We start from the raw sequence: 22,479 nt of genomic DNA on the forward strand, positions 1-22,479 counted from the left end.
GCCCCCTACCATTCACCTCATAGTCCAAAGCTCCCCTACTATTCACCTCATGGTCCAGAGCTCGGTCCGAATCCAGACTCCTCCTACTAAGAGCCCCCTACTATTCACCTCATGGTCTGGGTCTAGACTTCCCTACCATTCACCTCCCCCTACTGAGAGCCCCCTACCACTCCTCCTAGTTTTTTTCCTGAGGGTCCCACATGGCTCTATATAGACTCAAAATATCTCTTCAATGGTATGATATTGTCTACTTTGAGTCTAAACCCTCATGGTTTTGTTCTTAGACTCAACCCAAAAGGTCTCATATCAATGGAGATATTTTCCATCTTATAAATTCATTTTTTTTATGTTTTTCTAATGTGAAATTTTGATTGTATCCCAACAAATTTAAGTCTTTAAAATCTTAGATTAACAATAAAATCTGAGGCTTTCCCCTTAAAAAAGCTTACGTTAACAATAAAATCCGGAGAAATTGGAGTAGAAAAAGTAAAAGAGAACTTTTTGTTTTTTCATTTGGTTAACATTGGGTAAACAACTTATCAAAGGCGTGCTTTGAGAAAATGCCGTCGACGTACAAGAATGGCGATCATCGACGGAACAATTTCCTGTGGGCGAACGCCGTCGATGATGCTAAGAATTCATGTAGCGGAATGAGTAACAATTAATGAATAACTAATTAGTGGATCCTGAGGGAGGGAGGAGGCCGGGGATGAAGGGCACGCCGGTCTGAGGAAGCCAGGTACTGCCCTGGATGAATTGCTCCACGGTGAACTTTTGGGCGTGGGCGAGATCGACGTTCTTCACTCCTCTCCATGTTACTCTCTGGCTCTTGTCGGCGCCGGGGCCACGGTTGTCGATCTCGGTGTAGAAGCAAGTGTTGAGACCGAAGTCACCGAACCACGGCAGCCAGCCCTGGGGGTTGATCAGGTCGTCCAGCTGCGACTGCATCACGAAGGTCCTGGAGTATTCCTTCCATGGGCGGCCCAGGAAGGTGGGAAGCTTGTTGCGGAAGGGGAAGTATTCTGGGTCAGCGCTGATGGTGCAGTTGTGCAGGATGATGGCGCCGGTGGATCGTCGGTCCTTGCGCCCCTGCGCAGTCACGATGTTCTGCTGGTTGTCCAAAGGCTTCCGGGCCAAGATGAGGCAGTTCTGGAAGATGGAGGCGGAGTCGCCGAAGATGAAGTCGATGGTGCCGGTGATGGTGCATTCGCGGTAGAACTGACGGTGGGTGTGCACGTACAAGGTGTCCTGGTACCCGTCGAGCCTCACGTTGTAGAATACGGACCTGTCGGATTGCACTCGCAGCGCCACGGCTTGGTGCTTCGCTGCTCCTGCTGAGTTCTCGATCCATAGGTCCTTGGCGATGAATCCATCTCCGATCACAGCTGCATCATATCGATAATTAATTTGTATTTATTGTGCGATTTATTTGTTTTTAACCGTGAATTTGTAGAAAGATCAAGAAAAATCGAGAAACGCTATTCACCCCCCTCTAGCTATTCAACCGATCCTAACAATAAATTCTCCCAAGTGGAGTGGATGAGGGTGTATTCCCAGTAAGGGAAACGATAGGCATCGGTCTAACCCAGGATTTCATTAAAAATTCGAAGTCAAGACCAAAATAGTTAAATTATTTTACTTTCTTGTTAGTTTTTGATTTTGCTCTAACTTGTGATGTAGGAAAGGAGGGGTTGAAACTTTATGTTTCGGGCGCCCTTATTTGGATCCAGGCGACCAGACTCCAAGCGCCTGGATAGGGTTCCAGGTGATTGGACGTCATCGGAATGGGGCTAGCAAAGCAGTGAGATGATAGAGTCCCAGTGGTCGAGACATCTTAGCTTCCAGGCACCCGGATTGGTTTTAGGCACATCGGATCTGGATAAGGCGTTGCGGAGTCAAGGTTCATCCGGAACCTCCATGTCAGCATAGAGGCGCTCCGAAAGGGATACAAGCGCTTGGATATGTTGAGTCAGCAGCGCTGATGGTGGATCAGCGGACAACGTGGAGGCACCTGGAAAGGCTTCTAGGCGCTCGAAAAGCCTAATAAAAAAGCCTCGAAGGAAACCCCTGAAAGCATCATTCTACAGACAAGCGACGACTGTCTGCACTCGAAGCATCAACTAGGAACGTCATCATAACGCCGAAAAGTTGCACAAGAAGTTGACATCTTCACTACTTTAGTAATTTTATTTTGTACTTAATTTTATAAGCACGGTATCATTGTTACCGATTCTACCTTTTGTAATCTCTAACTCTCTTCGTAAGAGGGGAGTTATATAGTTGATTGTCTGTCGAAAACGGTCATTTGTTCGTGGCCTTGGAGTAGCAGCCTGTGGCTGTGAACCAAGTAAATATCGATGTATTGTTTCTTTGCATCTTTTATTATTAAGATGCATTCTACATTTCTCTGATCACAAAGATCTACGAGCAATTTATGAAATTTGAAAATGCTATGAAAGCCTTATTCACCCCCTCTAGTACTCTCAACGATCCTACACTCACCTCGATCCTATAATTGGTATCAGAGTGAAGGATGTTCGAAATTAGTGCAACCACTAATCTAGCAAGTTACTCGTCGCTTTATATTTTTTTGAATTCATCCTGTATTACTAATCTAGGATCAAATCTTAGGACATTTTTCCTTCATTTACTTGTGTGCAAGTTTTTAATAGCCCATCAAAAAGGCTATAACACCACTAGACTTCCACTTTTCTCCGACGAAGACTTCATGTACTAGAAGGGGAGAATGGAGTACCACTTGAAGACTCAAGTGAAGATGTGTATCGTGATCCAAACAGGTTTCACCCTCCCAATTGATGTAGATGACATCACACAACCATTTGAGAAGTAGGACAACATCACCAAATGCAAAATCGAGGTCGACACCAAAGCTACGCAAACCTTGCAATGCGGTCTCACCAAAGAGGATCTCAACAGAGTGGGTCTATTCATAAGTGTAAAAGACTTATGTGACAAACTTATTGAGCTGCACGAAGGAACGTTAGACAAGGTAAGTAAGTGTGGCTTACTTCTTAACAAACTATATAATATTAAAATACAAGATGGAGAATCCGCTAGTGGGCTATACATGAGGATTCAAAACCTCCTAAATGGTCTACACGCCATAGGACAACTAAGGGAGAACAGAGATATAATAAGGTATGCTTTGAAAGTGTTCCCGCAGAACACCTTATGAACGTCAATGGTTGATGCGTATAAGATTTTTAGGGACCTTTCTAAAATTAAATTAGATCAATTGTTTATTGAATTCGGACTCCATGAATAGATTAACTCCAATCCGGTCAAAAGAGGTATTGCACTTCTTGCAGGTCAAACAAAGAAGGAGCTAAAAGCAAAGCATCGACCCAAGCCCGAATCCAAAGATGAGTCGGACTCGAAAAGCAATGATGAAGTCACTATTGAACTAGTCAACCAAGTTCGGATGATGTTCAAGAAGAAGAAGGGCTTCAGGAAATCAGACTAAGGAAGGTGATCCAGAATAAGCAAGCTAGATCAAGCCGAAATGCAATCAACAAGGTCGAAGTCACGTGCTACGGCTGCAATGAGAAAGGGCACTTCAAGGCGGAGTGTCCTAAACAAAAAAAGAAAAGAAAAGAGGTCAAAGAAGAAGGCGTTGAAGGTAACATGGGATGAGTCTTCCTCAGAGGACTTAGAAGAGGAAGAGAACACAAGTTTCCTGGCTCTACCTACACGAGAGAAACTAGTCGAGACTGAATTTGAACCCGACACCAAATCCAAAGCTGAGTCCGAATCAAGCCACGGATCTGTATCCAGTTCAAAAGGCCTAACTCCAATGTAAGCGATAATTTAGTTGACAAATTATATTCAATAATTTATTGCTTGTCTAGAAAACTTGCCAAGTCTACAATCCAGGTTAAGTCTCTTCAAAAGAAGGTTACACTCTTTAAGGAGAAAACTAACCTTAGCTCATCAATTGGAAATGTTCATAATGGAACTTCGACTTAAGTTCAACTTGAGAAAGAAAATTGTACTCTAAAAATTCAAGTGAGAATATAAAAAGATCACTGAGAGGTTCACTTTGGGTTCTAAGTATCTTAACATGATGCTTGAGACTCAAAGGGTTGTATACAATTGATTTGGACTTGGACACGAATCAAAACATTGATCGTACTTGTTTTTGGTTAATCAAACCCACAAACCATGAGTCCAAGCATGGGTTCACAAGTCTAGCTTGATCAATCAAGTTGGACGGAATCAATATTGGGTCCCCAATGATCAGATTCATTATTTGACTAGACCCAACCAGAGTCATGATCTAGGGGATCTAAAGCAAAAACCATTCTAGCTAAATAAGACTTATTTATTTTTTTGTTTTTATTTTCTTTATTTTTCTTAAACTTAGATTGAACCTAGGCTAGTTAAGGACAAAGACCTGATTGATACTTACCCAACCTAGTACCAGGGTGGAGCGAGATGAAATTACGTTAGAAGAAATTCGGTCTAGGTAGTCAAGTGGGGTAAGGAGTACCTTACTTGGTTTGCTTAGCTAAGTGGAACTAACCAAAACTACCTCGTCAAATGCTAGACTAATTAGACCAAAGTTTTTTTACTAGATTAATTAAGTATATAATTTCATGAATTAACTTTGTCTTAGAAAGTGATCATTGCTCTGTAGCCAAGAAAACCTCTGTGCCTCGCCACTACTTGGAAGTCAAAACCTGAAATGTATATTTAATTGATCGACAATTAAACTTGAATCTAACTCAAAGTTAATCGAGCCTTAGAAAATTATACTTGAATCAATAAAGATAAAATTAACAACTATCTCACGCAACCTATAAGATTAACTGATTGATAAATGTAGAAATGAGTGAGATAGAATTATGAACCTAATTTAAGTTAAATAAACATAAATTAAAACTTAATCAACTTAAACTTAATCAAGATTTAACCTAATAATAATTAAATTAATCAATCAATCCTAATTTAACCTAATTTAACTAAATAATTAACCTTAAACTTAACTTTCATTAACTAAAAATTAATCAAACTTAACTTCAATTAACAAAATTAATCCTAATCAATCAAATCTAACTTAAACTTAAATTAATCAAATTAAAATCAATCAAACCCAACCCGTAATTTAAATCCTAAACTGTCGAAATCCGAGAGCCCGAATACAAATCCAGGCGCCTCGAATTGCTTGCTAAAATCTACCCATGATTTTATTTAGGCACCCATGGTTTTTGGAATCCAGGCACCCGGAATAAATTTAGGCGCTTGACACCACTGATATCCAGGCGCCTGAATTAGAATCCAGGCACCAGAAGCGTGTCTATATAGGGTGTTCGAGACCTAATTCTCAGACATCCCAAATGTCATCCCAGCTTTCTAGTTGCCACCTTGCGCGACCATCCAACTTGCCTAGGTCGTCAATTCTCTAGTATTTGGTCCGATATGTCTAGGTAAGCTCCTAAACAAACCTTAATTTCATTTAAGTTATTTTCATATAAAAATTTCTTAAATCTAGGCCTCTAGATTAGCTTGCTTGGTTTCTAGCCGTTAGATCTTTATGGAAATAACAAAAATAATTATTTCCATCTTTATCTAATTATGGCCGGCCATTAAAAGAATTATTTCCATGAATTAATTCTTTTAAAAGGAATTATTTCCATAATTAAAAGAATAAAACTTAACCGAAAAGATCTCATCCATCGGATGCAACTTGATCTCATCTAACGGTTACGTTATAATCTCTTTTAATTTAACTTGATCTCTTCGATCCAATGGCCATGATTCCTTGCTTGGGCGTGTGGTTCAATGAACCAGCTCTGGTTCACCTCGTGAACCGGTTCTTCCTTCCAAAGAGAATTAAAACCGAACCGGATAGATCTCGTCCATCGGAGACGACTTAATCTCATCCAACGGTTCTAATCTATTCTCTTCTATTCCTCTTTATTTATTTCGATCCAATGGATGCAACTTGATCTAATCCCACGGATACAAGTTGATCTCATCCATTAACTCATCCTACGGTTGAGAACCAATCTCATCCAACGGCCGAGATTCAATCTCATCCGACGGCTGAGAACTAATCTCATCCGATTGATTGCATCCTTTTGAAGATGTCTTTAGGCTACAGCGGGGACCTCGAGGAGGTATTAGATCTGGCCTTCTGATGGGTTTCGGATCCCGTATTCATCCCCGAATACACACCTACATCCATCAATAACGATCCATTCCACTAGAGGATCATTATTGCACTACCAATCTAATCCCCAAATTACATTTTGGGTTCCTTCTTATTATATTATGCATTGCTCCCCGTGTTTAAGATATCGTATGTCCGTCAATTATCTGAGTTCACTGACAACTCAATAATCGACATCTAGGACCTTGAATAGTACCACTCAACTTCATTGTCAGTCGGACCAAGTCCACTTGCAAGATTTTGACTTGACAATCCTTATGAGCTATCCAAGGGGACATCATCAACCCTACTGGGACACGGATTCCTTCTGTAATTAATGGCACACCGTATAGATAGCAACATCACCCAACTTACCGGGAATAATTGATCTGACGCAAAGATCTCACCCTTTGGTAAATCAAAGCAATAATTACTACCTATAGGTGCCCATTTATTACATCGGGATTAAGAGTGCATAATTCCTAATAACAGAGGTCTTGTTCAATTTGTGAGTCAGAGTAAATTGAACAACCTCAATGGTCCTACTCAATACACACAAAGTGCACTAGTGTAATTCTACAGTCAAGACAGACAGTAACCGAATTACACTACAACCGTTCCCGATGGGTTGTCCAACACCATCTTGGTTGTGAGCCTTAGTTTATAATTCACAGGGGACTGATAATCATGGTCTTCTGTGTCTCACAGACACCAAGTTATCTACAGTGTGAACTAAGAGGACTTTATTGCAAATTTACCTATTGCAATCATTTGACCAAATCATGATTTCTTATTTCTTAAATGTTTACATACAAAAGACCTAGTCTTTTCAGTATACTTCCTAACAAGACCATTTAGAGCTTATACATTTATATCCACATTTTTATGTTATCCTCCTAGGGAGATGCCTTTTAATGATCCCTACTCCCACATTACCCTAGATGTCATGCATTCATATTTCTTTGGAGAGGAGAGGGTCCTCACAATGATCCAGTTTTCATCTATCAGACTCAGAGTACAGAACTATATTCTGTACAGAGTCTTAGTGATATGCATTTTATCCCTTACCACTAGGGATGTCGCTATGATGCGACCATTTCATATATTTTTGTTATATGCATTGCGTCATAGATTAGACATAGACATTAGTCTGCACATATTTCATACCATCATTTTTTTATTCTAGCATTACTACTAGTAGGAGAGTTCATATGCCCTACTGCCATATTTTGACTTCACTCCTTGCTTCCCTTGGATGTGGCGTTGCCTCTGACAATGTCAGACTTGTGAGTGAGTTTGACATGTTAGACATTAGAAGGTTCTCCTTAGCTGGGGTCTACTTAGATGAAGATGGGATCTTGTCCTGGAGATGGGGGAACCAACCTCATCCTGAGTAGGCAGCAGAGGATGAGGAGGATGACATTGACCTAGTAAACCTCCTTCAGATTCCTCCACCTCCACCTCCTATCACTCTAGAGCAGAGAGTGACAGACTTGAGGAGGTAGCCACCAGCATCCAGGTCTCAGTCACTAGTCTGCAGCAGATTGTGATCAGTCAGTATGAGAGCTCGGAGGAGCGGAGTCAGGCTAGACACACTGAGATGATGGACATGCTCAGATCTTGGGGCATGGGTCACCCTCCTCCACCTCCCCAGTAGACCCCATTAGTTTTTTTTTTTGTACTAAGTTGTAGTTTGACTTTAGTTGCTGCTATGTTGACCTTATATATATTTGAGTTTGACTTACCTGTTTACTAATATTGACTCAGTTTTATCTATTTCATATTGTAACACAATTAGGAATGTGCTTAATAGAGTAGAATTTAAAATTTTAAAATATTGTTTCTGCTATAATTTTTTTAAAAGTCATGATTTTTAAAATCTATTTTTACTTAAATGTTTTCAAAAAAATTTCAAAATTATTTTACTTATGAATTTTTAAAAAAAATCTATTTTTAGAATATTATATTTTTAAAATTATAATTTCAAAATTAAAGGAAATCTGGACTTAGCCTAGACACTACCAGTAGAAAACATGCACCTATAGATTTAGGCTACTCACATCTCACAAAACCTATTAGGTCTAACTTGCTTGTGTATTGTGAAACCTAGAATGGTATGAGATGCATAGGATAAAAGTCTTGATTTTAAATGCTTATGTTAGTGCATCAAAATAAATCTAAGCTAAAAATACATACATACATCAATCAAGCTAAGTGTTCCTTCATAGTAAAAGACTAGTTGAAAACATACACTTAACTTGACTAACTTAGTGAAAACTACTATCTTCTGATAGGCAGCTAGTAACAATAAGTTAGATATGTGAATAAAGGATAAATTTTTATATGTCTAATTTTTCTTATATATTATATAGGACATCATGCTTGGACTCATGACCCTAAAATTTTTTTCCTTTTTATATGTTGTTCAAAATTTTTTTTCAAAATAGTTTTTCAAATTTTGTTCAAAATTTTACTTACAAAAAACTCCTTAAAAGTGTTATGTTTTTGATTATGTCAAAGGGAGAGAGAGAGAGCATAATTTCAAAGTTAAATATTTATTTTTTTTGAAAAAGATAATATTTTTCAAAATATTTTTTCTCTAAAAATTTTTTAAAAGTTAAAGAATATTTTTTAATCTTTTTCAAAAGAAATATCTTTAAAGTGTTTTAAAAAGCAACTTTTAAAAAATATTTTATAAAATATTTTCAAAAAACCTAACTAATTACTTGAATGATTCTTAGACCCAAATTGACAAAATGAAAGAACCATGTCAAGTTCAAGGGAGAGATATAAAAATTATTTTCAAATTTTTTTAAGTATACCTTAATTTTAAGGGGGAGATACTGAGTTAAGGGGGAGAAGAATTTTTGTGACTTAAGAGTTTTTGAATTGTTTTCAAAGTAAATATTTTTACTTAACTTTGAACCAAGGTTATCATAATCAAAAAGGGGGAGATTGTTGGTGCAGGGAGTACCAGATAATCGAACCATGATTTTGATCATGGCAAAGGGTTCAAGTTAAACTTGTGGTGTTTATTAATTAGCTGAAATGAGTGTGCAGGTAGCATAGGGAAGTCTTGAGGCTAGCAAGGGCTAGGACTGGGCAAGGAAGTCCTAATCAGGAGGACTGGGCAGGAAGACTTGACAGATCAAAGCACCAAACAGGAAGTCTAGGCAGGTCTGGAGGACCGGACGTCTAGCGGATGGTCAAGTCATTGAGGAAAGTCGAGGATCGGATGTTGAGCAAAAGTCTAACCAGGTCTGGAGGATGGAGGTTGGTAGAGGTAAATTCTCATGAGAGGAGTAGGTGAAATTAAACAGAAGATAAACAGTAGGCATCAATCTGACCTAGAATTTCACTGAAAATCTAAAAGTCAAGACTAGACAGTTGATAAACTGTCCAAGTTTTCTATTATATATTTTGTACTAACTCTGTGATACAAGAAACTAAGGGACCAAAACTTTAGGTTCCAGGTGCCCCTATTGGATTCGGGCGATCGGACTGTCCAGGCGCCCTGAAGGGATCCAAATGTCCGGATGTCAGCCGATCGAGCCAGCGAGGCGGATGAGGTGGCGAGTCCCCAATAGTCGGGACACCTCTTCAGATGCCCGGAAAGGCTCCAGGCACCTAGAGATGGATAAGGCATGGTGGAGTCAACCCTGATCCAGCAACCTCCATGTCAGCATTCCAGGTGCCCGAAAGGTATATAGGCGCCCGGAGATGCCAAGTCAACGTCGAAAAGCGGATCGACGGGATGATGTGGAGGCATTGGAAGGAGTTTCAAGCATGCCCGGATTACCTTATATAAGTAGCTGCGAGGGAAAACCCTAGAGAAATACAATATGCTACCTTGACGTCCATTCTACATACGACCAAAGCACCCGAGTCGTCGTCGTAATGCTGGAAAGCTGCACCGACAACTTCACATACTTACTATTCATCTTGTTAGTAAAAGTTTTATTTTCACCTTATTTTGTATTTAATTTATTAGGACGGTAAAGGTTTATCGATCCTAAATTGTTGGAGTATACTGAAAAGACTAGCTCTTTTGTATATAAACATTTCATGAAATAAAGGAATCATGTTTTGGTCAAATGGTTGCAATAGATTAGACTTGTAACATGTCCCCTTAATTTACATTGTAGATAACATGGTGTCTGTGAGACACAGAAGATCATGATTATCAGCTCCTTGTAAATTATAAATTAAGGCTCACAACCAAGATGACTTTGGACAAACCATCGGGAACGGTTGTAGTGTAATTCAGTAACTGTCTATCTTGACTGTAGAATTACACTAGTACACTTTGTGTGTATTGAGTAGGACCATTGAGGTTGTTCAATTTACGCTGACTCATAAATTGAACAAGACCTCTGTTATTATACTTATGCACTCTTAATCCCGATATAATAAACGGGCACATATATTTAGTAACTATCACTTTGATTTACCAAAGGGTGAGATCTTTCCGTCAGATCAAATATTCTCGGTAAGTTGGGTGATATTACTATCTATATGGTGTGCCGTTAATTATAGAAGGAATCCGTGTCCCAGTAGGGTTGATGATGTCCCCTTGAAGAGCTCATAAGGTTTGTCACGTCAAATCTTGCAAGTGGACTTAGTCCGACTGACAATAAGGATGAGTGGTACTATTCAAGGACATAGATGTCGATTATTGAGTTGTCAGTGAACTCAGATAATTGATGGACATACGATATCTTAAACATGGGGAGCAATGCATAAAATAATAAGAAGGAACCCATAACGTAATTTGGGGATTGGATTGGTAGTGCAATAATGATCCTCTAGTGGAATGGATCGTTATTGATGGATGTAGGTGTGTATTCGGAGTTGAATACGGGATCCGAAACCCATCAGAAGGCCAGATCCAATACCTCCTCGAGGTCCCTGCTGTAGCCTAAAGAAATCTCTACAAGATGCAATCAAACGGATGAGATTAGTTCTCAGCCGTCGGATAAGATTTAACCGATGGATGAGATTGGTTCTCAACCGTAGGATGAGTTAGTGGATGAGATCAACTTGTATCCTTGGGATTAGATCAAGTTGCATCCATTGGATCGAAATAAATAAAGAGGATCAAAAGAGATTAAATTAGAACCGTTGGATGAGATCTAGTTGCGTCCGATGGACGAGATCTCTTCGGTTTGGTTTTAATTCTCTTTGGAAGCAAAAACCGGTTCACAAGGTGAACCGAACCCCTCTCTATAGCCCACGCCCAAAGCATGATTATTTGTGGCCATTGGATCGAAGAGATCAAGTTATATTAAAGAAGATTATATTAGAACCATTAGATGAGATTAAGTTGCATCCAATGGATGAGATCTCCTAGGTTTGGTTTTATTTCTCTTTAATATAAAGTTGGTTCACCAATTGAACCAAGCCATCCTTGATGTGGCCGGCCACCTCCCCTTGGATTTGGAAATATTTTTTTTAAATAAAAACTGAGGGGGCCGCCAAGCAATCAAAGGAAGAAATAATCGACGCCTATTCTTATCCAGAATTGGAAGTTATTTATGGAAATTTTCCAAATTGATCCCTTGATCAAAGGGGGCGGCAACACCATGTATAGGTGCATGGGAGGCTATAAAAGAGAGGGGGAGGGGGCGGCCAAGAGAGACATAAAAGAGAATAGCATACGAAATCTCTCCGATTTCGCAATTGCTCTAGTTTTTCCTCTTCTCTCTTGGCCGGCCACTACTCTCTCTTCTTCTTCTTCTTCGCTTTGTTTTCTTTCCTTGCTCTGGTTCAAGTAAGAAGCAAGGCGATCCAAGGCGTCATCCAGCAGAAGTTGCAGTTCTTGTTTCTCGGAAGATCGTTGCCCACACAACGTCCGAGTAGGAGAAAGGAATACAGCAGAAGATTTCGAGGTTCAAATCGGGTTCTGGTATAATTTATTTTCCACAGTTTTATACTTAGAACTAAAATGTAAAACCGTAGATAAGTAATTTGGATCGATCGACTTAATCTTCTTTGAAGATTATGTCGATTGATCCGGGCGGGATAAAATTTTTGTCCTATGGGGTTCTATGCTTCTCGGAGCGGATAGAATCCGGAACATGGGACGAAGATCCAGAACGCCAACAAGAGGAGGGCTTTGTAGATTCAAGATGGTGTTCTGGGTCGACTCCGGTCCAAGTGGAGTTTGGACAGATGGGTCTTCGGCTAAGCAGCAATGCCTACTCAGTCTGGCCTACAATGCTTGCCCGCTGAGTCCACGGCGACAAGAAAAAGAGAAAGCGAAGGCTGAGTGAAACCATAGGGAGGAGGACAGTGACGTAGCGATTCACTCCTGGCTCAGTTTTCTTTTAATAAGAATGAGTTGAGAAAGGGTCTACGTCGACTAGGGGAATGTGCCGCGAGCTGCCGCCAGTGGACATAGAAGTTTGATGGAATGAGGTGAGAGTGATAACGACGCGTCAGAGGACAGGGCTTGACCAAGGGACGTCGGTTTAGAAGCGACCATAAGAGGTAGGTGACGAAGCCTATTCTTTCTTTAGTTCTTTAGCTGATTCATTACTTAAATTATAATAGATAGTAGTCGCTCCGTGATTTGCAATCCTTAGGCAAATGGGAGTCCAGTCCGGCCCTGCAAAGCTCAGTTTTTTTTTTCTTTTGTTCGGTTTCGGTGCGTAGCGAGCAGGGAATATCGTTTCACTATTATAGTATAGGACAGTTCGGGGCAATGAGAAGCATGCCTCTAAGTCCGGATCCCATCCATTCAGAAGGGGAGAGCCCCCCACTATGTATGGTTCACACGAAGGGAAGTCTCACTCAAAGGGGATCGACTACCAACTATCTGCCACCTCTCCTCCCCACCTTGAACCGAGAAGCTTCAGATCGACCAGGGGAGTGAAACGTAGTAGTGGAAGGCCGCACTGAATCTCCCAGGTGCTGTGCTGTGAGTCAGAGGGCAGGGCTAACTCCGCTCAACTTTGCCGGCAGCAGTACTTTTCTTCTTGAGTCGGGTCGGCTCTGTAGGAGGAAAGCTACTCTTCGCTCGGTGCTACAGGGAAAGTGGGGCGTACCGGCATGCATGGGAGGGGTGCTTTGACTAGGGAGCTCTTTCAGTAGGTGGGTAGGCTTAGGTCGATCCCTCACTTTACTTTGTGCAAAGAGACAGCGGCTGTTGAGGGAAGAGAAGAACCCTCAGGTGTATATCCTCTTGTGAGTTGTACTCGTTAGCGTTTGGCACTCTATTCAACCAAACTGCCGGAAAACACATGGAATTTATATATATGCTCAAGTTCGGGGCGCAATGCCATTTATATAAAAGGCGGCGGAAGCTATATAGGCTGGAGTGCACTAGCACTTGCCGGGGGCTTCTTCTTTCCGTTGCTTAACTTTAACTGAATATTAGAACTGAGTCTTTTCTCTGATCTCTATATTGTCTTTAAGTACGTTGGGTTTTCTAATCAAAAGGCGTAAGCACAGCAGTTCTCATTTCATTCGCCCACCATCATCTATACGAGAACGCGGCTATCCCATCCCCTATTTGCTGTACTTGAAATTCCCGTCGTCAAGCTTGAAACTTGTACTTTTTTTTAAACTTCAACTGGGACAGCTACCTTTTATATAAGTCCACACTTTAAGTCCTTTCCCGACCTCTTCAAATGGAAATTCTAGAGCTTCAACTGGATTCCATACCATACTATACTTGAAGACATCACTTTCATACCCCCGCCTCGCCTCATTTTAAAAACCATCCAAACCTTAGAATCGGAATTTATATTTATTTTAGGCCAAACTGAAGGAAAAAGCAACTGTCACAAGAACGAGCATTAGGCACAGGCTTTCGGGACACCCCTCTCATACTGCCTTCATCCAGCCAAGAAAACGTTGAACTTTCTTTCTAGTCTACGATCGGTCCGGGTTAAGGACTTGACTTTTGCTTAGTGAACCCCTATTTCTTTTTGAAGTAGAGCGTAGTCTTTCTGCCTTCGACACAATTCGCTCTTTCTTGACAGTCGCCTAATCGTACCTTCATTTTTGAGGAAAGAGAACAGCACACATCTCGGAAAACCATCCGATGCTGCACCGAGCTGATGTATTCCAAAGTCGAGTTCGTTCAGTTGGTGAATGCATTGTCTACATTCCAGTGACTGAGACCCTACTTCTTTCAATTCCCTTCTTGCTGCAAGATCCTCACTTCTATTTACAACTGGCTTCCCCACTTTGCACGCTTCGCCCCTTGGGTTGAGGAACTGGCTTGAATCGATGCTTTCTAACGTAATAGCAGAGTGGAGGCTTCTGCTCGGCTCATCACCCCCTTAGTTCATACCAAGGCTGGTGCCTTGAACGCTATAACTCAGTGGCCAGGGGGCTCCTTAATTACTTTTGCTGTTGTGAGAACTACTAACAGATCTGGTGAAGGAAGAGGGTAAGGGCTTGTATGTCCACCCGTCTGAATAATAAATCAGCGTATGTGATTCCAAAAAGATAGCAAACTTGGATGCAGTTGTGTGTGGTAGGTCAGAGATATATCACAGACACTGATATGGACGAAATGACTGCAGGATTCCGGACGGAAAGTGAAGAACCAGGCACCAGCCGAAGATACGGGCTTATGTGCCCAGTGCTCCTATCGAGTCAGACCTGCGCTGTGGTAGGGTGCGGAATGAGGGAAAGCACCCCGTGAGTTCGCGTCAGTTGAAGGCGTCAGTCAGTTTTATCGCTCTTTATTTTTTATGCAGATGCGGATATTCCAGTAGGAAGTTGAAGTATTTAGTTGCATTGGTATCAATCCCTTTATTTGTATTTGCATGCCCTCACTACGATCGATAAATTGAACGATCGTGGGCATACAGGGATTATTCTTCATCCGCTTCAATTGGTTGGAGTGAGGCAAGCAGAGCTGGGAGCACGCCGGGCAGTTGGAAGACAACACCAAGAGATTCGACTTTCATTATTAAAGGTGGGCTAGCACCGGGGTTGGTGGAGCTAAACGTGATCGATTGTTCCCTTCTGGCGGGCCTTCTTTCCTCTGCTCTGCTTCCTTGTGCTTCTACTTTTCCCTCCTGCCCCCGGATTCTTATCTATTAGTCTTTGTCTGCCTACTCCTACTCCAACTCGATTGATAAAGTCTTAGCTTTTTGTTTTCCATAGGCAGTTTGAAGAGCCCTTCATTCCAAACACATTATCAAGATCTCATTTAGTGGTAGCTTCCTCCGGAAACTTCTTTCCAGGCTGTCTGTGCTTTATAGTGAATTTCGTTTCCTTCTTTCCAAAACCTTAAGGCATCCTAGTCTCATCTATCATCGAAGCATCAAAATGTTGTATATCAATTGTCGGCTCTACTTTCGTACAAAGGTATGTTTCTTTATGCTCTAGCAGGACTTCAGCCGTAGTACGAGTCCTTCCTTTCCACCATCACGAAGAGCAAGCAAATGCCCCCTCCCTTAAGCAATCCCACCGCCTGTGCAAGAATGTAAAGTCTCAATGGTCGACCAGGTGTGTGTAGTTTGATCTTCATCTACGAGAATTAAAAAACCTGTATTTTGAGATATACGAATCTGTGGTTTCGGAAGAAGCTCTGTTAGTCCTTTTCGAATTAGGAGCTGTTAGGATAGGTCTTATCCTTCAGTAGATAAGGTTCATACCACCCTGTCGCAAAGGTACTGGGATAATTTCCAATGCCCTAATCACTTGCCTTATGTCCTCCAGAAATTCTTTGATTACTTTAGGAGGAATCCGCCTCTTCTTACCAAGAAGGTCCGAAAGGCGAGCAGCTTCTGGAATACGAGAGATAGACCTTACACTGTAGTCGACTATAGGGATAAGGGGCCATTCGTAAGCCAAGGATGATGCCAAAAACTGACCGAGGTTCCGTCTCCAATTTGATAGCGAATTGCATCCATTACATCATATATTATTCGGATAATATACCAAGACCGAATCAGAGTCTTTAGGCTTGTCCACCTGCCACAGAGAATTCCGGCGAAGAAATTTCCTCTTAACCCAAGACGACCAGAGAGGTCCGGGTATAAGATCGAGACTATGAAACTCTCTTTGTAGCAGTAGGAGAATGGAATCTTTGAGGAAAGCTTTTAGTTATCTTTCGACTTCTCCTGACTTGCTCGAGCTCTCTGACGCCTTTGGAGCTCTCAAAGCATGACGGTCGGCTATCCTTGCTTTCGTATTCTCCGCATCTTTAGGAGAGCAGCTCCCATTCCTATCTATTAAGGCAAGCCTTCACCTTGAACTTCCCACTGGGCCTATTCGGGACTGGAAAGTATGAACTGCTTCGGTACTTGCTTGCCATCCTTTAACCTTCTTACCTCCTTCTTTGGCAACATCCCCCAAGCCTTCAAGGGCACAAAGACATGATTGACAGGCCAACCGTCACTACCGGCCCGGGCATTAACAGGCCTGTAAGGCGTAAGGCATAACATCACTACTTCGGCGTAGCTACGTCGCTCCGCTTCGCTCCTTAAAAGCGCAAGACTGAGCTCTGACTCTATGGCGAATGGATTTCAAGCCTTTTAAGCAGCATCGCGGGAAGGATGGCAGGAAAGAAGTCAAAGTCTCTTTGGAATATCTTTTTAAATAGGGTAAGTGAGAGCACGCTAGAGATATCTGGTTCGTGCGAAAAAGCCTGAGTCTTTGAGGCCAGGCCAGACAAAGACAAGTTCTCCTTCCTCTCTTTATCAATCGAGTTTTCTCCTACCCTTCAAGAACAGTCTGTGTAGGGTCCCCTCCATCCTCCATTGCGAGTTCTCTGACAGTCAGTAAGCCAGCTGGGAAAAAAGTCTATTCCGATTAGCTTCTTAGACAGTCATCTGCTAGGGCAAAGGCTAGGTGTAAAGGGGAAGGGTCAGGCCCTCTTTTTCCAGCCTTCGTTGCAATACCAGTAGTCCCTGTTGCATTAGTAGTACCCTTTCTTTCACTCCTTTTAACAAAATGAAGTTTGAAAGCTATCCGGTTGGCGTGGAAGTTGTTGGAATTGCTTTACTTCTCGCTGGGAGTTATGTTCCATCCCGTAAACCAGCAGAGTCAAAGGATAGGGTTGAATATGGATTGAATGGAATAGGTTTTGTAATAGGTCTTTCCCTAGCCGCCCTATAGAGGTCAATCGAAAATGAAAGGTTTATAGGAAGACCCTCACTTCGTCACAGAACCACGATCATAGGATCTGAGTCCGATCTCGGAATCCCTTTGGTTTAGCATGGCAAATAGTTCTAGGAGGGAGGCCTGTAGAATTTGTAAGACTCCTCCTTCAAACCTACTGAGTAATGACTAAGTTTTCATTGGATGGTTCATCTGCTCCCCAAAAGCGTATGTGCTTGGTGAGAAAGAAGTCCTTTTAGGTTATAGGGAAAGGGGATAGAGTAAGGTGCCTCTCTATTGCCAAGAAGTTAAAAAGACCCAATTCCACAATTTACTATATTCTTAGGGCAGGAAAAGGAATCTGATAACGAGAGGATCCGTACACGCCTTCCTTTGATGAAGAAAGTGCTGAAGAAGACGAGGGTATCGACAGATAGCTCGACTGATTAAGGAGAGGGTATGTAATAGCTCGAGCGTATGCGAGAGGGCCGACCATCTGTTTCTGTTTAGGCCCCAAAAACCTAGTAAGTAATTATGTCACCTTACTATATATTTCACCCCGTATATATATTAAGTTCGACCTGTTGCTGCAGGGCCGACTATTAAGGGCAGATCTTTCCCAATATATATACAGGGTTGAATAGTTTCGGATTAGTCGTAAATAGCCCCAAAGGCTATTTCTCTCCCCAATATAAAGTAAGGGGTAGCAGAGGTACTTATATTATATACAGGCGGATTAGAACTTAATATTATGAATGTAGGGCCAAAGGGGCTATTTATCTCCTTTCTTGCAGGCCCTACAAATATAGTCAATTCTTGCAGCAAATTCTAGTATTACGAACTTAATATATATACGGGGTGTACCTGAATGTACGTTCTCTTCGGGGATCGCAATTATACTGGTAATGATTTCAGTATTTGGGAGATATACGACCATAGGCTTCGACCGGGCAGATCTTTCAAATATATATACAGGGTTGAATATAAATTGCATAATTTACTAGATTTTTGGGAATTTATTATAGAATTTATCTTTCTTTAGGGCTTAGTCGTAAATAGCCCCTTTGGCTATTTATCTACTCTGCATAGCAGAGGTACTTATATTATATACAGGCGGATTAGTTTACTTAGTCGTAAATAGCCCCAAAGGCTATTTATATGCATCTGCGTAGCAGAGGTACTTATCTTATATTATATACAGTTAGTCTACGCCTTTGGGGCTATTTATCTTCTTGGGGCTATTTATCTCCTTTTAAATAGCCCCAAAGGCTATTTATCTACTCTGCTACCCTGTATATTGGGCAGATAAATAGCCTTTGGGGCTATTTACGACTAAGCCTAAAATAAATCTAAATATATAGTATAGTTCTGTATATAATATAAGTTCCCGATATATCCCTAAAAGAAAGTCAACATATAGTTAAGTTCTGTATATAATCTAAGTTCCCAATACCCAAAAATCTAGTAAAGGAGATAAATAGCCCCTTTGGCCCTGCATTCATAATATAAGTTCTAATCCGCCTGTATATAATATAAGTTCCTCTGCTACCCTGTATATATATTGGGCAGATAAATAGCCTTTGGGGCTATTTACGACTAAGCCTAAAATAAATCTAAATATATAGTATAGTTCTGTATATAATATAAGTTCAAATATATATACAGGGCCGACGACTATTCAAAACGTAGAAAGATCTACTTACTCTATTTCGGCCCTCTCAAGCGGAGAAGACATCAAAAGAATCTTTATCTATGGCTCTACCAGGGAATCCTAGTTAGTTATAGGGTTCTGAACCAGAGCAGAGATAGGAAAAAGCATATCCTATGTATACTGAACCTGAGCTTGCTTACCATAGGACTGCTATTGGATAGGTTTACCCTTTTTTCTCCAACTCGCTTATTATATTATAGTGGGAAGCTCGGCTGGTAAGGGATTCTATTAGGATAGGACTCCAACTGTAAGAACTGGCCTTAGTACTGCAGCAATTGGAAGGAGAACTTAAACTTCGACCATTTCATTCGGTAGCACGTTTAGCTCGTTATGAAACGTATTGTTAGAACTAGAAGTGTTCTTAGTCCAGGTAAGAGTCCAATGCTAGATTAATAATATAAAATATGAGATATCTCGGGTATTTAATTGCTTGTTTGATAGAATAAGGAGGAAAGAAGTCTGTTTCCTATTGATAGTGGCACTCCCACAGGCTGGCGGGGAACTCCCATATGGATGGCTGAGAATAATTCATATATAGGCTATAGGCTTGAAAAGAGTGCTAGCTTTCGTTAGGCCTTTCTTTTCCTATCTTTAGGATCCCACCTTCCCTAATGAAACTGATGAAACTTGAACAAGAACATCTTATGAAATGAAACAAGTGCTATCCACTAATCTAATCTCAGTCGAATGCTCCTTAAGTTTAAGGTTCTAGGGACTCCACCAGGGCACGGGAACAAAGGCAAGAGGAGCCGAGAGTCGGGAAAACTCCTTAATTAATAAGTTAATGCGGATCCGGAAGTCACTTCGTTCCCCAGCCCAGACTTCTTTTCCTTCTAGGCTTCCAGTAGCCCTTCCTTCACCAAGAGAAACCCTAGGAGAAGACCATGCTACCATAGAGAAGGGAAAGCCCACCTCGGAATTTGACCATGAGTTCACAGCTTAGGATCAGAAGGAACCCATCCCGTCTTTCATTAAAGCAATGGTCTACGACTCCGCTGCTTGCTTAGGATAGGAGAGCTCCTTTGTTATTTTTGTTCTACCGTTAAGAGAAGGATCACAAGCCCTAGTCCCAAGCAGCATATTTATTCATCTGCACCGGAAAGGGATTCATGAGCAAGAGCTTCTTTTTAAGCTTCTTCAACAAAAGCAATTCTCTCTCCTTCCGTACCTATTCAGCCGTGAACCACCTGGCTTCTGTGGCGAGAACATTTCCCACCCTACTCTGTAGAGAGAGCTTTTTCCCTCTTCTTCGGGCTCTCTTTAGTTTGGCCGGTCTTCGGTTAACACCGGCTGTCGATCAGGAATGAGGTCGTCGATCTCCAACTCAACCTCAGGTTCAGCCGCCTCATCCAAGATGGAGGGCTCTTTCAATCTCAGCTGATCAACATTGAAGACGGGGTGGCGGGCAGTTCTAGTTTGAACGCATTCTCCCCGACCTTCTCTTGCAGAGTGAATGGTCCCGCAATGGTTTAAGCTTGCGGTTGGTACCCTTCCTTAGGCAACTTTAACCACAGTAGATCTCCCACATGGAACTTATGATCGGAATTTATATTTATTTAGGCTCGGTCGTGCCTTTGCTTCTGTTGCCTCTGCCTTTTCTCCTTCGTATCAGCAACCTGCCGGTGGTACCTCCTTGACCAATTAGATCATGTTCTGGCTAAGGCCTGGGGATGTGAGGAAGGGCAGCGTCTTGTACTGCGACGGTGGCTCCATACCCTCTCTGTTATATGCATAAGTGCCAAATGAGGAATAACTCGACTGGCTTTCAGTTCTTTCCACTCTTTCTTAATTAGTCAAAGGAGAAGCTCTACGTTCGTAACCCCCACCCGGACTTCACTCTCCAAGCGGAAAGAGAGCTACTTCTACTAAGAAAAGAAGTAAAGAGAGAAAGTAGCTTACCTTAGCCTCTAGCGAGTTCCATCATCAGCCAGGCCATCTGCTAGCTCTGAGGAATGAAATTCTGTCCAAATCACTGAAGTATTGATTCAAAGCTAGTTCTTTTGAAAGTGTAGCTTATCATAAGCGAACTGAAGGGAAAGATTCTATACGTCAGATCTCCTTGCATAGAGGTTAAGGCCAGACCTATTCCCTTGCCCTTGATTCGGGGATTATTGAAATGCAGTTTTGCTAACGTTTCCTCATCGACTGCGAGAGTTTGTGGTGTGTGTTCTCGGACGAAAGAAACCTTTCAATTAATGGAGTATCTTGGGATTCGGGATTCTTTCCGTAACCCATAGAAGGAGTTTGTTCCAATTGAATAAGGAGTAGGTTTTAAAGCGGGAGTAAGATAGAGGTCGAGTTAACCATGGACCTGTAACACGCAGAGACCGGAGCAGACGAAATAAAGTACATTTAGTAATTCGAACATTGTCGGTGTAGTCATTAAAGACTAAACCCGCGCTGGCGTAGCTAAGAAGAACGAAAACACGGGATTAGACTCTTGCTAATTGTAGGCTTTAATGAAGACCTGGTATAAAAGAAAGATTAGGAGTCCTGGATGGATAAGCTTCAAGTATATTTATATATCAAATTATGGATTTCGGAAAGTGTGAAATTCACTGGTCTAAATCCTCTCTAAGAAGTCAGGTCGATCCAAAGCCATTGCTTGAAGCGATTTCCTTGACCGAAGTCTGCTACCGAAGCAGGATTGCTTGACACTCCACCGATACCGGGTTCTCGTTCATGCCCAAAGCTGGATTGACTCTGTAAGCTGGACCAAACCCTAGCTAATAAAGAAGATTAGACCTCACGCCTAAGAAATAAGAAGGCACGCGATTTCCATACCTTTCACTTGCGCATTCAGTATAACTACGGTCACTACTACGAGGCTAGGGTCAGCCTAAGACCAATAGAAGGCTTCCTGATACAGCCACCACGCCCTGTTCTCTAACAAGGAAGACGACATGCTTCGCCCCAAGCTCGCTCATGGAATAGAGAAAGGAATAAACTTTCTCGTGCATGAGGCAGGGTTCTTGCTATAGAGAAATCCAATGTTGACCTACTCTGTCTACTCTGTGGATCACCCCTTCATCTTCAGATACGATAAGCATCGGAGCTGCAAAATCGCTTTGGAGTGGATAAACCCGTTTTCCGGGGTGTAGTGGGTAAACCGTTTTCTGTGCCCTATCTATTGTTCCATGCCTTCTGTGCCTTCTGTAGTTTAGGGTTACTCTGATCCACCTTAGCCTCCATCGATGCTCCTAAAGTAGGTTTTGAAGCTTATAACCTTGCCAAATATTTCAAGTTGAGGACCGACCCGAAGCTCTATCTGATCTGCTCCACTTGGTCGATGAACTCTTCCTGCGGGTTTTGTTATTATAGTATGGCCTTGGTGGATAAGTCAAAAACCTTGCTTGGTCTTCAATTGAGCCGTTCTGTTCTAAAGGCACCCATCACCTGTTAACAGCCCGGGCTTGACGAGGCCACGTTTCAATATCCGATCCCTATCTTCCAAAGAATCAAACTCTTTTAGAGCCTTACCTTGGGAGATTTCCATGGCTGCGTGGGCTTCCAGATCGACTGCAGCTGCTGC

General features: G+C 41.7%; 1 protein-coding gene across 1 annotated transcript; it reads right to left on the reverse strand.

Moving 5' to 3' along the window:
• Window positions 1-672: 672 nt before the first annotated feature.
• LOC141815779 (putative pectinesterase/pectinesterase inhibitor 28) lies at window positions 673-22,443 on the reverse strand. Its single transcript, XM_074703664.1, has 2 exons — window positions 22,344-22,443; window positions 673-1,385 (listed from the first exon to the last, which is right to left on the reverse strand). Exons 1-2 carry the CDS (start codon window positions 22,441-22,443, stop codon window positions 673-675), a joined length of 813 nt encoding a protein of 270 aa, XP_074559765.1.
• Window positions 22,444-22,479: the final 36 nt, after the last annotated feature.

The sequence above is a fragment of the Curcuma longa genome, unplaced genomic scaffold (genome assembly GCF_044706935.1).
Source record: "Curcuma longa cultivar G26 ecotype Majalengka, Jawa Barat unplaced genomic scaffold, ITB_CL_G26_1.1 contig_10274, whole genome shotgun sequence".
Lineage (NCBI taxonomy): Eukaryota > Viridiplantae > Streptophyta > Magnoliopsida > Zingiberales > Zingiberaceae > Curcuma > Curcuma longa.